Source organism: Schistocerca cancellata, chromosome 5, assembly GCF_023864275.1.
Source record: "Schistocerca cancellata isolate TAMUIC-IGC-003103 chromosome 5, iqSchCanc2.1, whole genome shotgun sequence".
In the NCBI taxonomy this organism is placed as follows: Eukaryota; Metazoa; Arthropoda; class Insecta; order Orthoptera; family Acrididae; genus Schistocerca; species Schistocerca cancellata.
In genome coordinates, this window is record NC_064630.1 from 70,742,602 (window position 1) to 70,759,207 (window position 16,606).

General features: G+C 43.1%; 1 protein-coding gene across 1 annotated transcript in view; it reads left to right on the forward strand.

The window, feature by feature from the left end:
* Positions 1 to 16,606, forward strand: part of LOC126187866 (atrial natriuretic peptide receptor 1-like) — a 1,317,386-nt gene that overhangs the window by 1,171,207 nt on the left and 129,573 nt on the right. Inside the window, exon 14 of the mRNA XM_049929189.1 lies at positions 8,631 to 8,802. Coding sequence (XP_049785146.1) covers positions 8,631 to 8,802 — 172 coding nt within the window. The remainder of the gene's footprint in view (positions 1 to 8,630; positions 8,803 to 16,606) is intronic.

Below are 16,606 nucleotides of genomic sequence, written 5' to 3' on the forward strand. Positions count from 1 at the left end.
AAGTAATACAGCCGCGGTACCGGTCTCTTCATTTCTTCTGTCTTCAACATTTCTTTTCTTCGTCTAGTTCAAACATAATATTCTTTTTCAGTCGGAGGAGTGACAATCATCACTTCCGGGTTATCCACGCTAATAGATAGCTCGCGAAGTGTGTTCGGTGAATAAAAATTGACCTCACAAACTTCGCTCGCTGCGAGGGGCATTGTAATCTCCCCACGGAATATTACCCTCTACCCCGCAATAATTAATAATGGTCAATCAAATCATCCACATTTATTTACGTTTGAAAAGTATCTGAGCAGATTTTCTAGTAATATATGCGCCGACAGCTCGTCGACGCCAAGGTATTTTTCTAGTACGTTTATTCTTTGGAACAACAGAGGTACAGAGATGTATGCTCCATGGTTGTTATAGAGAGAGGAGAGAGAAAGGAACACCTTCGGAAAGTATCGGTTGGAAGATTTTCGGATTGCTAAAGGAGAATTTATTTACTCTTCTTCGCGCTAAAGCGAGACAGGAAAGTTTTTGCCGCTAGCGTGGTAGATAAAGAGAAAGAAGGACTTGTAAAAGTAAATTGCGTGAGACTTAAAATCCACGGAAACGGAACATGTACGGAAATGGATTCAATATACAATTTTCCTCAGAAATAAGGTTTGTGACCATTTTATTCTAGAGTGAATGACGAATGCGTTCTCTGTCTGAGTCATTGATGATTGTCTGGGCCCTGTACTTAATTGGGAAGTTTCAGCTGTGACGAAGAGAGCCTGCAATCTCTGAGTTTTATTGAAATCGTCCAAAAAGGCTTCGTCCACATCTGAAATTTTAGATCTGTCGTAAACTGAACGAAGTGTTCAAACGATCGATTTTCCCAACTGAATGCAGCGCTTAATAATAATAACGTATGTAAAGATCTTTTCTAGCAAGCCAGCCGCTGAATATTAAGACGAAGGGCTCCACCAGAGATTCTACTAGGCTGATTTCATGTAACTTATATTTGAACTGTACACAGATAAAGGACAGAGAGAGAGAGAGAGAGAGAGAGAGCGAATGGAATTCTAGAAGTTACTCAGAATCCTCCCATTAGTATAATTTTTTTGTCTGTCTTTGCATGGATAAGCCTGATAAGAAAACCTAAGCCCTTGACTTTATTGTACAGAATTGTGTGTGAGGGTGAGAGAACGATAAAGGCGACAGATACACTTCTGTACAGACAAAACATTACACCGAGTTAGCGGCTAGCTGCATTAACACACACACATAGACTTTCATCAAAACCAAAGCAGTAAGAGAATTCATTAGATGGTGACGTCACATGTTCTAAATTTGTCATCCACTTTTGGGGTAGTTTGAGAGATTTGCGCCCCAAGTGTCTCATATTAAATTATTTGTCTCAGCATCATCAACCACCTCCCCCCCCCCTCCCTCTCATTTGTCGTTGGTGGGGAGACTTGCGTGCCTCAGCGATGCAGATAGCCGTATCGTAGATGCAACACAACGAAGGGGTATCTGTTGAGAGGACAGACAATCGCGTAGTTCCTGAACGGGGGTAGCAGCCTTTTCAGTAGTTGCAGGGGCAAACGGTCTGGATGATTGAATGATCTGGCCTTGTAACATTAATCAAAACGGCCAAAGGGGAAACTATAGCCGTAATTTTCCTGAGGGCATGCAGCTTTACTGTTTGATTGAATGATGATGGCGTCCTCTTGGGTAAAATATTCTGGAGGTAAAATAGTCCCCCATTCCGATCTCCTTACGGGGACTACTCAGGAGGACGTCGTTATCACGAGAAATAAAACTGGCATTCCATGGATCGGAGGGTGAAATGTCAGATCCCTTAATCAGGCAGGTAGGTTAGAAAATTTAAAAAGAGGAAAGGATTGGTTAAATTTAGATATATTGGGAATTAGTGAAGTTCGGTGGCATGAGGAACAAGACTTCTGGTCAGGTGAATACAGGGTTATAAATACAAAATCAAATAACGGTAATTCAAGAATAGGATTACTAATGAATAAAAAAATTGGAGTTCGAATAAGCTACTACGAACAGTATAGTGAACGTATTATGGTGTCAAGATTGACACGAAGCCAACGCCTACCACAGTAATACAAGTTTATATGCCAACTAGCTCCGCGTAGGATGAGGAAATTGAAGAAAGGTATGATGCGATAAAAGAAATTATTCACATGGTTAAAGGATATGAAAATTTAATAGTCATTATTAGGAAATACAAGAACATCTATAGCAATAAATTTACTTTCACTACTAATTTCTGCTAATTCTAGAATCAGCAGTAGCTATAATTCAGGCTTACGATTTCTCAATTTTAAGAACTTTATAATCTAGAGAAGTCTACTAAATCTATGTTAACAAGTTACTCAAACCACCCGACTGTAATTCAATAGTAAGGAAAAGAAGAGAAGAAAAAGTAGTAGGTGAATTCTAAGCAAAGACAGGGAGGCAGAAAGGTGAAGGAGTGTATAGAGTGTCTGTACAAGGGCGATATCCTTCAGGACAATATTATGGCAATCTAAGAGGACATAGATGAAGATGAAATGGGAGATATGACACTGCGTGAAGAGTTTGACAGAGCACAGAAAGACTTAAGCCGAAACAAGGCCCCGGGAGTAGACAACATTCCATTAGAACTACTGATAGCCTTGGGAGTGCCAGCCATGATAAAACTCTTCCATCTCGTGAGTAAGATGTATGAGACAGCCGAAAAATTTGGAGTAGGAATTAAAATCCATGGAGAAGAAATAAAAACTTTGAGGTTTGCCGATGATATTGTAATCCTGGCAGAGGCAGCAAAGGACCTGGAAGAGCAGTTGAAAGGAATGGACAGTGTCTTGAAAAAAGGATATAAGATGAACATCAACAAAAGAAAAATGAGGATAATGGAATGTAGTCAAATTAAATCAGGTTAGGGAATTAGATGAGGAAATGAGACACTTAGTTTCGCTATTTGGGGACAAAATAACTTATGATGGTCGATGTAGAGAGGATATAAAATGAAGACTGGCTACGGCAGAAGAGAAATTGGATAACATCGAGTATTGATTTAGGTGTCAGGAAGCCTTTTCTGAAAGTATTTGTATGGAGTGTGCCCATGTACGTAAGCGAAACATGGACGATAAATAGTTTAGACAATTAGAGAATAGAAGCTCCCGAAATGTGGTGCTACAGAATGCTGAAGATTAGATGAGTAGATCACGTAACTAATGAGGAGGTGCTGCATAGAATTGGGATGAAGAGGAATTTGTGGGGCACAACGTGAGTAAAGAAAGGAATCGGTTGGTAGGACATATTCTGAGGCATCAATGGATTACAATTTAGTGTTAGAGGGAAGCGTGGAGGATAAAAATCGTAGAGGGAGACAAAAAATGGTTCAAATAGCTCTGAGCGCTATTGGACTTAACTTTTGAGGTCATCACTCCCCTAGAACTTAGAACTACTTAAACCTAACTAACCTAAGGACATCACACACATCCATGCCCGAGGCAGGATTCGAACCCTGCGACCGTAGCGGTCGCGCGGTTCCAGACTGTAGCGCCTAGAGCCGCTCGGCCACCCCGGCCGGTCTAGAGGGAGACCAAGAGATGAATACACTAAGCAGATTCAGAAATCTGTAGGTTGCAGTAGGTACTGGGAGATGAAGAAACTTGCACAGAATAGAGTAACATGGAGATCTGCATCAAAGTCTCTGGACTGAAGACCACAACAACAACAAGAAAAAAAATGGTTCAAATGGCTCTAAGCACTATGGTACTTAACATCGGAGGTCATTAGTTACCCATACTTAGAAGTATGTAAACCTAACGACATCACATACATCCTTGCCCGAAGCAGGATTTGATTCTGCGACCGTAGCAGCGCGGTTCCGGATAGAAGCGCCTAGAACCGCTCGGCCACAGCGGCCGGCCAACAAGAAGAATCTCCTTTTATATATGGGATGCGGATTATAAATTAAATTCAAACTTTGTCTCTCCACCCATTTAAGTGCAACTAAATTCAGTGTTAATCGTTTTTCAGCCTTCTGGAACAAGTGATGATGCATTTTTCCATTGAAAAAGAAACGAGAGTAATGCCTTCGTAAAGGGCTAAAACTTATGTTTTAGTTACTCGACATATTGATATTTCTCTCACTCAGCTAGTTGTATGCAAACTCGCCCCTTGAGTTACAGAAATTTGCATTGCGGAGGAAATACGATAATCAGTGTAACAGCGTGAGTACAACGCTATTTCAATGTTTGCGAAGACAAGAGTTAGACCAAGTTCGTAAAATTTGATTAACGTTTTACGTAATATCGCTAATCAAATGAACTAGTCATGCAATTCAAATGACTTCTCTACAAATGAGACGTTTACGTGAATAAAATCTGAGAATGCAGCGGAAGATTTCCGTAAATTGGACGTTTAAATTGTTCAGTACTTACTTGTGGGAATGAGTGCGTAATCTCTATGCATGTACATAGAAGAAAATAACCCGAATAGTTAATTATTCTTTGACAATTACAGCCGATCATCTGCCTCAGTACAACATATTAGATTTCAAGAGCCATATTATTCGAAAATGAATATAATGATGTAGCAACATTTTACAACTGTGACTGTTTAATACAACGCTACTAGTTCAAATGCTATTGAATCTTTTTTCTTTTATGTCTCATTTTACACATAATGTCAGCATATTTAAAATATATTTGCGACGTAATATTTTTATTTCTTGTTACACTACAGATATAAATGTAGAGAAACGAGGAAGGCGGAGCGGCCGTTGGTGTTGCATCTTTGTATATTTCGCGCAAGGGTTATGGGAATAAGAAAATAGCTCTGAGCACTGTGGAACTTAACATCGGAGGTCATCAGTCCCCTAGAACGTAGACCTACTTAAACCTAACTAACCTAAGGACATCACACGCATCCATGCCGAAGGCAGGATTCGAACCTGCGACCGTAGCAGTCGCGCGGTTCCAGACTGAAGCACCTAGAACAGCTCGACCACAGCAGCCGGCCATGGAAATGAGATAAGAGGTTAGGCCACGTACAGGGTGTTGCAAGTTTTTTGCATAAAACTTCTCGAGGTGGTAGACACGTCATGGGGAACACCTTTTGTTACAGTCTACAGTTCTATGACACTTCCTAGAGGCGTTAGGTGTCTTTTAATTGAATTCTCTCGCCCTCGGACAACAAGGTTTCCCCAGAAGAGCACGGTGATCTATTAGGTTGGTGCATAAGTGCGTTGCGTTTTTCCACAGGTTTAATAAACACAACAGACACACATAACAGAAACTTTAGCCACCAGTAATATGTTCTCCTTCACTATTTACAACAGCCTGCCAACGCTGAGGTACCTTTCCGATTCCGCGACTGTAGAATTCGCGAGTTTTCAGACGAAGAAGTCGAGATTTATGCTCGGAGCGTTCTTTCATACAGAAACGAAATTCCTAGAAGGTTGTTCGACAGAGAGCGGAAAATGTTAATATCTGAGGGCGCAAGATCACGTTAATAAGGTGGCTGCGGAATGACTTCCCAACCCATCTCCTGTAGAGAGACATTAGAAGGCGGGCGGGTGTTGCCTTGGAGTAGCATGTCTTCCTAGACGTTGGCCTTGGACTGTGTCTGTAAGAGGGATGAATGAAGATACAAAATATTTGTTATTTTTTAATTTAGTAAAGAAATTTTTAAATCCTATAATTTACAATTTTTTTCAGTAGCCATCAGAAGTTGTAAGACATTTATACAAAAAATATCAACTAATTTTATATTTATGTGTTAAACATAAAATACTAATTGTATATTATATGTGAAGAAAACTAAGAAGGAAGTCGTTAAATTTTTAAAAATGTGTCATGAAAGTAGATCTACTATTGTTTACCTTCGCATTTGTCGGCTACTAATGATGTCACATCCAGCACACATGTCACTGTGCACTTGGGCACCTGTGACGCCCCTCCCATCTTGACTCCCCAGGTGGCTTCTTGTGTAGCTTGGACCTTAGGACCTCATACTGGTCCTGAACACAGGTGACTTGCAAGCCACAAATTTAACGCCTTTAGAACAAATCAACAGCTGATATGATGACAACCAATGAAATCTAACAGTTTTATATGCCACCTGTGATTCTTGAAATTATATTTTTTGTCAGGTTGCCACACTGATTGAATAAAGTGCGATAATTTAAGGAATCGTCAGTCTCCTTCCTTCTTCAACATAATTTCCGAGATTAGAAAATAGTGAAAAAGAGACTACCATGCTTTTTGACACAGCATTTGAAACCAACTATGGCACTGGCTAGGTTTACATCCACATCAGATGTTGACAGCAAACGTCAGCAGTAATGATTACGCCTCGGGAAAGCAATCCACAGTACGCCACACCATCACTGTTCCATCAGATGCATAAGATTTATCTTCTTTTATGTGCGCAGATCTTTGTACAGGGAGTTGCTGCTTTGTGCTGCTAGTGATGCCACTATGAGAACACAAATCAGATTTGCTTTAAATGCGCATTGTAACTGTCATGAACATTAGCTGCTATTGTGATTCGACGTGGTGAGTTGAGGTTAGAAATGGTTCAAATGGCTCTGAGCACTATGGGACTTAACATCTGAGGTCATCAGTCCCCTAGAACTTAGAACTACGTAAACCTAACTAACCTAAGGACATCACACACATCCACGCCCGAGGCAGGATTCGAACCTGCGACCGTAGCGGTCACGCGGTTCCAAACTGACGCGGTTAGAACCGCACGGCCACACCGGCCGGCAGTTGATGTTAGTCAAGAATGCCTTTGAGGAGAGAAAGACGCCATTATCAGCACCTAACTGAGTTTGAACGAGGTCGTGTAATAGGGCTACGAAAGCTGGAAGTTCTTTCTGAGATATTGTGAAAAGAATTCACAGGAATTTAGCCACTGTACATGGTTGCTGGCAGCGGTGGTCACGAGAATGTACAGTTGCAAAAAGACCCGCCTCCGGACGGCCACGAACCACTACTGAGAGGGCAGATCATCGTGTTCGGGGTCTGGATCTGTCGCATCGTACTGTATCTGCAGTACCAATTTGAGCAGCAGTTGGCACCACAGTGGCACAACGAAGTGCTCCAAATCGGTTACTTGAAGGACAACTCCGGGACTAACATCGTGTTCCGTGCATTGCACTGACACCAAACCACCGCCCACTTGCGCTTGCAGTGGTGTCAAACGAGAGCTCATTCGAGGACAGGGTGTAGGTATGTTTTATTTTCTGATGGAAGCCGGTTCTCACTCGGTGCCAGTGACAGCCGTGTGTTGGTTAGAAGGAGGCCGCCTGAGAGCTGCAACCAACCTGTCTGCATGCTAGACACACTGAACCTACACTTGGAGTTACGTGATCTATTGGAGCAACTTCTTATGACAACAGGAACACTTTCTGACTGCAAAACTGTACGCCAGTCCGGTGATTGGAGCCATCCATGAACAGCAGTCCAGAGGGTGTTTTCCAACAGGATAACGCTCGCCCACATACCGCTGTATTCGCCTAACATGCTTCACAGGCATGTTGCCTTGGCCTGCTCGATCACCAGATCTGTCTCCAGTCGAGCGTTATGGGACATTATCGGACAATTCCAGCGCCATTCACAATCAGCAGTAACCATCCCTGCATTGACCGACCAACTGCAACTGGCATGGAACTTGTGGTGTCACCGCCAGACACCACACTTGCTAGGTGGTAGCCTTTAAATCGGCCGCGGTCCGCTAGTATACGTCGGACCCGCGTGTCGCCACTGTCAGTGATTGCAGACCAAGCGCCGCCACACGGCAGGTCTAAAGAGACTTCCTAGCACTCGCCCCAGTTGTACAGCCGACTTTGATAGATATGGTTCACTGACAAATTACGCTCTCATTTGCCGAGACGATAGTCAGTGTAGCCTTCAGCTACGTCATTTGCTACGACCTAGCAAGGCGCCATTAGCATTTGCTATTTATCTTGTGATGCCTGTACCGTCAGAACGATGTACACCAATTATGGATTAAAGTTAAGTATTCCAGCAGCAACGTACCTTATTGGCTATATTAATTACATTGTCCTTTTCCAGACCTCACGCCAGCCTGCGTGAGCTTAAACGCGTGCCTTTCGGCTACCGGTCATAGTGGCTTGGCTGTCTTGCCAAGTCACAACAGAACTCCATCCTGTAAACTAATCTGGCACCAGTACAACACAACGCATTCAAGTTTACATGCTTTTATTCAACTATCTGGTGGTTACAACGATTATTAACGTACCAGCATTTCACATTTGCAATGGCTTATCTCGCGATTACATTAAGGTGTGATCTTGCAACGTTAATCACTTAAATATGCTACCATGACAAATGTATTCCCGAAATTTCATTATTTTTTGGTGTTGCGACTTTTTTCCGTCAATGTAAGTTTTCTCTTACTTCTTTTGTTCTACATGGCTACTTTTGTTTCTCTAGAAGTCGTTCACTGGTGTTTTGATGCATGTCGTATCATACCCTTCCTTCCAGTTGGTGTTTTGGTGATTCTACAGAGAACCTCCTCATTTCTTATCCTCTCGGCCTGCTCAGTTTTCAGCATCCGCTCCCCATCACTGCCATGACTGAAGTGCCGCGTCCTCGGTCATGTTGCAGAGATCGTGGAGAACGTGAAGAACGGCGGCAAGCCGCTGTTCCGGCCGACCATCAGCGACAGCTCGTGCGAGGACGAGGTGGTGGGCCAGCTGATGCGCCGTTGCTGGGCGGACGACCCCGCAGAGCGGCCCACCTTCCAGGAGCTCAAGGCGGCCATCCGTAGGCTCAACAGGTACCCCTCACCTCAGCTCAGCTCAGCTTTTTTTTTTTTTTTTTTTCGTTATTGAATTTCAATGCCCCCCGAAGGGGGCGGGCTGGCAGCAGCTTAGTATGCCGCTCTTCAGCCTACAGACTTTGTGAGAAAAATGAAGAGAATAAATAATAAAAACAGGCGATAAAATCGGAGACTTAAAGAGTAACATGGCGAAAAGAAATCGTGGAACTTAAAACAAAGAACAGAGGGATGATGATGCTAATAAAATACATACGAAGCAGACAGGTAAAACAATAGACAGACAATTAAAAAACACGGCGACAGTCTGGATTCTGTTCGCAAAAGACATAAAATTCACACCCAGTGACAGCATGGTTTCTGTTCGCAACATGAGAAAGACGAACAACACTGAATAGTCGCTGGAACACTGCACTAAAAAGTTGGCAAATATGACATAACACAGCCGAGAGCAGGTGGGGGGAAACGGGAGAGATAATGGGAAAACAAAAAAGGGGGGAAAGGAGAGTAAAAGCGAAGGGGGGAACCGGGAAAGGAGCTGATGGAGGATGAGGACCCATAAGAGAGGTGAGGGGCGGATGCGACAGGGAGTGGGGTAGGCAGAAGTGGGGAATACAAAAGGACTTGGGGGGGGGGGGAAAGGGAGGTAGGGAGAGGTTTAGTGGGGTGAAAACAGGACGGAAGGGGGGGAAGAGGGAGCCCAGGGAAAGGACAGAGGAAAGGAGGGGGAGTGAGGATCAGAGTTGATGGGAGGGATAAATGGGAGGGAGAGAGGGCATCGTCCGGGACTCAGTTCAGCCTCTACCCCTACATCTATATCTACATCCATGATCTGCAAACCACCGTTAGATGCACGCCAGAGAGTACAATCTATTGTACCAACTGTTAGGGTTCCTTACTTTTCCATTCACGTATGGAGCTCAGGAGTAATGATTGTTGGAATGCCTCTGTGTGTACAGTAATTACACAGGTGCATTCAAGTTCTAAGGCCTCCGATTTTTTTTCTCCGGACTGGAAAGAGATAGAAACATGCGCATTGTTTTAAAATGAGGCCGCGTTCATTGTCAATACATCCCAGAGATGGCAGCACCGTACGGCAGATGGAATTTTTATCGCAAGCGGCGAGAATGAGAACTGTTTTAAATACTTAAAATGGCGACCTTTTCCTTACTTGAACAGCGTACACTCATTCGTTTTCTGAATTTGCGTGGTGTGAAACCAATTGAAATTCATCGACTGTTGAAGGAGACATGTGGTGATGGAGTTATGGACGTGTCGAAAGTGCGTTCGTGGGTGCAACAGTTTAATAAAGGCAGAACATCGTGTGACAACAAACCGAAACAACCTCGGGCTCGCACAAGCCGGTCTGACGACATGATCGAGAAAGTGGAGAGAATTGTTTTGGGGGATCGCCGAATGACTGTTGAACAGATCGCCTCCAGAGTTGGCATTTCTGTGGGTTCTGTGCACACAATCCTGCATCACGACCTGAAAATGCGAAAAGTGTCATCCAGGTGGGTGCCACGAATGCTGACGGATGACCACACGGCTGCCCGTGTGGCATGTTGCCGAGCAATGTTGGCTCGCTACGACAGCACGAATGGGACTTTCTTTTCGTCGGTTGTGACAATGGATGAGACGTGGATGCCATTTTTCAATCCAGAAACAAAGCGCCAATCAACTCAATGGAAGCACACAGATTCACCGCCACCAAAAAAATTTCGGGTAACCGCCAGTGCTGAAAAAATGATGGTGTCCATGTTCTGGAACAGCGAGGGCGTAATCCTTACCCGTTGCGTTCCAAAGGGCACTACGGTAACAGGTGCATCCTACGAAAATGTTTTGAAGAACAAATTCCTTCCTGCACTGCAACAAAAACGTCCGGGAAGGGCTGCGCGTGTGCTGTTTCACCAATGCAACGCACCCGCACATCGAGCTAACGTTACGCAACAGTTTCTTCGTGATAACAACTTTGAAGTGATTCCTCATGCTCCCTACTCACCTGATCTGGCTCCTAGTGACTTTTGGCTTTTTCCAACAATGAAAGACACTCACCGTAGCCGCACATTCACCAGCCGTGCTGCTATTGCCTCAGCGATTTTCCAGTGGTCAAAACAGACTCCTAAAGAAGCCTTCGCTGCTGCCATGGAATCATGGCGTCAGCGTTGTGAAAAATGTGTACGTCTGCAGGGCGATTACGTCGAGAAGTAACACCAGTTTCATCGATTTCGGGTGAGTAGTTAATTAGAAAAAAAATCGGAGGCCTTAGAACTTGAATGCATCTCGTATTATGTTCTTAACGTCATGGTCCCTATCTGAGCAATACGTAGCGGATTGTAGTATATCTCTAGGGTCATAATTTGAAGCCGTCTCTTGAAACTTTCTTAACAGAATTTCTATGGATAGTTTACATCTATCTTCAGGAGCCTTCCAATTCAGTTCCTTTCAATATCTCTATGACACTCTGCTATGGATTAAACATCAGGGTAACCGTCAACAACGCTGTACCACTAAACAAGCAAGTGCACAACTATCTCCTGTCTGAACTTTTGCTGTTTCCTGCAGAAGTAAATGCTATAGATAAGTATTTGCCCAGTTTTAATGCCAATTCAATTCCAACTACAACTCGTTTCAAGAAAACTGCAGTTTAAATGTGGTAATTATTCCTAAAAAGCCAAAGTACGCAACATGTCGTAATTTGCTGCCTGCTCATTACTCCCCTCCCCGCGCTCCTGCAGTTCTCTGACAACCTGGTATCGTTGACCCCCTTCAGTCCTTCCGCAGAGCTGTGCTTGATTGACTGTGAAACACGGACTCCCAATATCTTCTACGCTGCAAGTCATATGCAACAACACCAACTGATACATAAACAAAAGATGGCAACCACGATTCAGTCCTCTTCTCGAACTTTCACTCACCCCATGAGTTACTGAAATCTGTTGGAAACTATATCCATGACGGGTCTCGCCACTGTAATTTATTCTCAAGACAACAGCTACAGTCATTTTTATATGATTTCTTTTGTTTGTTAGACATTTCAATCAGGATTAATTTTTCTTCTAGTTACATCTGAATGTCACCATCGTGTTCTAAAGCTGATTAAAAGCTAGTATTGTTTTTACCCGGTATTTTAATACACGAACAGCTACCGAATTTCTCATTTGCCAGTTGATTAGTAAATCATCCTATTCAACCCCATCTCCCTGACACCGGGTGAACCAGATCACACACAAACTTCCACAAGTGATAGTATGGACCAAAACATGAACATGGCATACAAAATGCGTACCTTACGAGCTGTGAGTACTTGTTCGGTAGAGGATATGTGTTTCACAATAACGAAGATGAGCAAGTGCTCATCTCTCTCTCTCTCTCTCTCTCTCTCTCTCTCTCTCTGTCTTCTGCTTTGATCTCGGAATATTGAATTCCCTAACGATTCCCAAAAGGGATTGTTCCATATGTCCAGCTGAAGCTACACTTCCGTGTTCAGAGTTGTTAATTCCCGTCGTGTCGCCATACTCACGTCGGAAACCTTTTCACATGAATCGCCTGAGTACAAATTAGAGCTCCGTCAATGAAACACCGTTTTATACCTTATGTACGCGATACTATTGCCATCTGTATATGTCCATATCGCTATCCCATGACTTGTGTCGTCTCAGTATATACACTACTGGCCATTAAAATTGCTACACCACGAAGATGACGTGCTACAGATGCGAAATTTAACCGACAGGAAGAACCTACTGTGATATGCAAAGGATTAGCTTTTTAGAGCATTCACACAAGGTGGGCGCCGGTGGCAACACCTACAATGTGCTGACATGACGAAAGTTTCCAACCGATTTCTCATACACAAACAGCAGTTGACCGGCGTTGCCTGGTGAAACGTTGTTGTGATGCCTCGTGTAAGGAAAAATCACTTTGATAAAGGTCGGATTGTAGCCTATCGCGATTGCGGTTTATCGTATCGCGACTTTGCTACTCGCGTTGGTCGAGATCCAATGACTGTTAGCAGAATATGGAATCGGTGGGTTCAAGAGGGTAATACGGGATGCCGTCCTGGATCCCAACGGCCTCGTATCACTAGCAGTCGAGATGACGGGCATCTTATCTGGATGGCTGTAACGGATCGTGCAGCCACGTCTCGATCCCTGAGTCAACAGATCGGGACGTTTGAAAGACAGCAACCATCTGCACGAACAGTTCGACGACGTTTGCAGCAGCGTGGACTATCACCTCGGAGACCGTGGCTGCTGTTACCCTTGACGCTGCATCACAGGCAGGAGCGACTGCGATGGTGTACTCAACGATGAACCTGGATGCACGAATGGCAAAACGTCATTTTTTTCCGATGAATCGAGGTTCTGTTTACAGCATCATGATGGTCGCATCCGTGTTTGGCGACATCGCGGTAAACGCACATTGGAAGCGTGTATTCGTCATCGCCATACTGGCGTATCACCCGGTGTGATGGTATGGGGTGCCATTGGTTACACGTCTCGATCACCTCTTGTTCGCATTGACGGCACTTTCAACAGTGAACGTTACATTTCAGATGTGTTACGATCCGTGGCTCTACCCTTCATTCGATCCCTGCGAAACCCTACATTTCAGCAGGATAATGCACGACCGCATGTTGCAGGTCCTGTACGGGCCTTTCTGGATACAGAAAATGTTCGACTGCTGCCCTGGCCAGCACATTCTCCAGATCTCTCACCAATTGAAAACGTCTGGCCAATGGTGGCTGAGCAACTGGCTCGTCACAATACGCCAGTCAATACTCTTGATGAACTGTGGTATCGTGTTGAAGCTGCATGGGCAGCTGTACCTGTACACGCCATCCACGCTCTGTTTGAGTCAATGCCCAGACGTATCGAGACCTTTATTACGGTCAGAGGTGGTTGTTCTGGGTACTGATTTCTCAAGATCTATGCACCGAAATTGCGTGAAAATGTAATCACATGTCAGTTCTAGTATAATATATTTGTCCCTTGAATACTTGTTTATCATCTGCATTTCTTCTTGGTGTAGCAGTTTTAATGGCCAGTAGAGTAGAACTAACGTAGATGTACATGTAGATGTATCCAAAAATTGGAATTTACTTTCTTTAGCCATTTCACATGTTAAACACTGAGCTTCATATATGGTTCAATATCTTGGACCCAATTCGTAAACCCAGATACAAAACGTGTGCTGAATTTTTGGTAAGATCTTATGGCACCAAACTGCTCAGGTCATCGGAGTCAACGCTTACACACTACTTAAGCTAACTTAAACTAACTTACGCTAATGACAGCACACACACACACGCCCGATGGAGGACTCGAACCTCTGACGGGGGGGGGGGGGGGGGGGGCACCTGCGCGGACCGTTACAAGCCGCCCAGACCGCGCGGCTACCTCGTGCGACACTGGATCTCGAAACCCAACTCTTGTCATTGCTATTAAGGGCTGAGCTATCTCTGTACTGTTCACGACCCTTCTTCACAATTTCAGTACTATCGAGAGCAACAAATCTTACGTATTCTGGAACTCTCCTATGTGCCTATCTAGACGACCAAATATAATAGAATGATTATCGCGTAGAAATTGATCGACATAGTCTGAGCTTCTGTCTGTTGGAGCTGTGACATATAGTACATAGGAACGTTTCCCTCTTTCGGTTATATGAATATTACTGTAACTGTTGAAGGTCTGAATGGTGTGAAACGCGTTCTGGGTGCAGTTTCCGACTAGTATTTTACGGTGTAGACCTCCAGTAGGCGTACCTTTTCGTGATCATAGCCGTGCATTCATAAGGGGTTTTAAGCAACGGTTTCCGTTGCCAATTTACAGAATGGCAACCCGTTGTTTAAGTGAAGAGTGAATAAAAATAGTTTAGGAATTGTACCCCTAACTTAGGAGAAATTTCGGCTACGAGGGCGTCTTCGACCGCTATAATTCGAACTGGCTATTTTCGGACCTATAATCCTTGCAGTACCGCGGTTAATCGATCTCTATTTTCATGGATTTTAATCTAAATTATTTAATTAATAAACTATATCTCAAGCTTTATCTAGTTACGCAGCCACCCCTCCAAAACTCTAATCAGTATCATGGAGTTGCACTATCTTGTATTTGAATCTGCTTTTCCTCATTAAAATCAAGGGATCACCGCACATAGAATATGAGCCATGTTGTCAGTCACCTTGTTTCAAAAGAAACTATCCGTTTTCTCAGGAAGAAATCGCTCTTGTTCACCAAGTTGAATGCCTTCTTTTGTAATTTGCACAATACCACTAGAAGCAGTATATAACTCTGATTATATGTTTTAAGAAATGCAATGCAGAGAATGACGGGAGCTTCAAAACACTCAAGATGTGTTGTTTTCTATTTAATACTTGTTTTCTGTCAGTTAACATTCCCATGGTCGTATAAGAATTCTGCGGTATTCTTCTTCACGCTCTTCTGTTATAACGATTAACATTTTTAAGTGATCGGTAAATGCAGGGGATATGAATGTGAATTCATAGTGTACATTTCCTTAATACGTGTTGTCACTAGCCATTAATGGGTTGTATGAAGTATGTGTCACTACGTAACGTAATGGGACTGAATGAACTATTTTCTCATTCTTATGAGCAGTCTTCTACAGCAGTATGTCTTATAACCTTCCCGAAATAGTGTTTTTCAATGTAGAGTCGTTCATGGGCGTGGTGTAACGGCACATAAAGTTTTCACTTGTTGTGTCAAACAGTACTGCATAAAATGTAAATATTACAAATGAAAGGAGTGTTTTGTCGAGTTTGCGTGTTCTAGCCCTTATAGAGACCACTTTGTGGAACAGCAGTCCATTTCCTTTCACGGCACGCGATCCTGAATCAGGTTGCGCCGTTTCTGCGTGTTCCCAACTTCCAAAAGCTGGAGCAGCTTTTCAATTTAGAGAAACGGACTTGGAATAAAAGAGAATTGTTCCTATCTCCGACTCCATCCCACGGTGTTATTGAATTTCACGAGAAAGAACTTCATACATTTTCTGCAAAAGTAATATCACTGAGGATAATCGGAAAAAAGGGCCATGCTGTAACAAATACAGGCGGCGTACCTGGAGAAGGTGATTTCAGTATAACAGTCTCATACGTTTTGTCGCCTGTACGTAAATATGACTGAGAGCGAACAATTTACAAGTTTTACAAATACCAAACTAATGTGTTACATCTGTTCCTTTCTACAGTCGCTTGGGATATTCCGAACATCCTCTGGAGGATTGCAGTAGAGATGTTTAGAGTTATTTATCTTCATTTTCACCGTCTGGGATAACATTACAGCTTTAATTCCTCTTCTGACATTGATGTTTAATTTGTTGTCTTTTCCTTTTTTCCTACCGTGTTGTGCCTGATTTCGTATTCTTCTCTGTCTTGGTAGTCTCCTAAATTTAGTGTGTTGTTATAGTTATTTCTTGTTGTCCAGCCTATTGTACTGCGTTACTGTTGATTTATTTTTCCAACAATACAGGCCTGTTTATTTGATTAGCGTGTTGTTATTCATTCTGTTAGGGCATCGAAAGAAGATTAACCTTCATTTCTTCTGATATTAGCTGTATATTTTGATAAATCACCTCATTACTTCTCATTTTTCAATATACTGCTTTTTATGTTTCAGCAACTAACTTTTAAAAAATCTGTCTGTCAAGTAACACTATTATACCCATTATAAGTCTACAGAGTTTCGTGGATGTTGTCGTTGAAGGTAAAAATCCCCTATGTTGTTAGGACGCGTCACATTCCTCCTCATTTTTTGTTACGCAATTGACGTTTCGACAC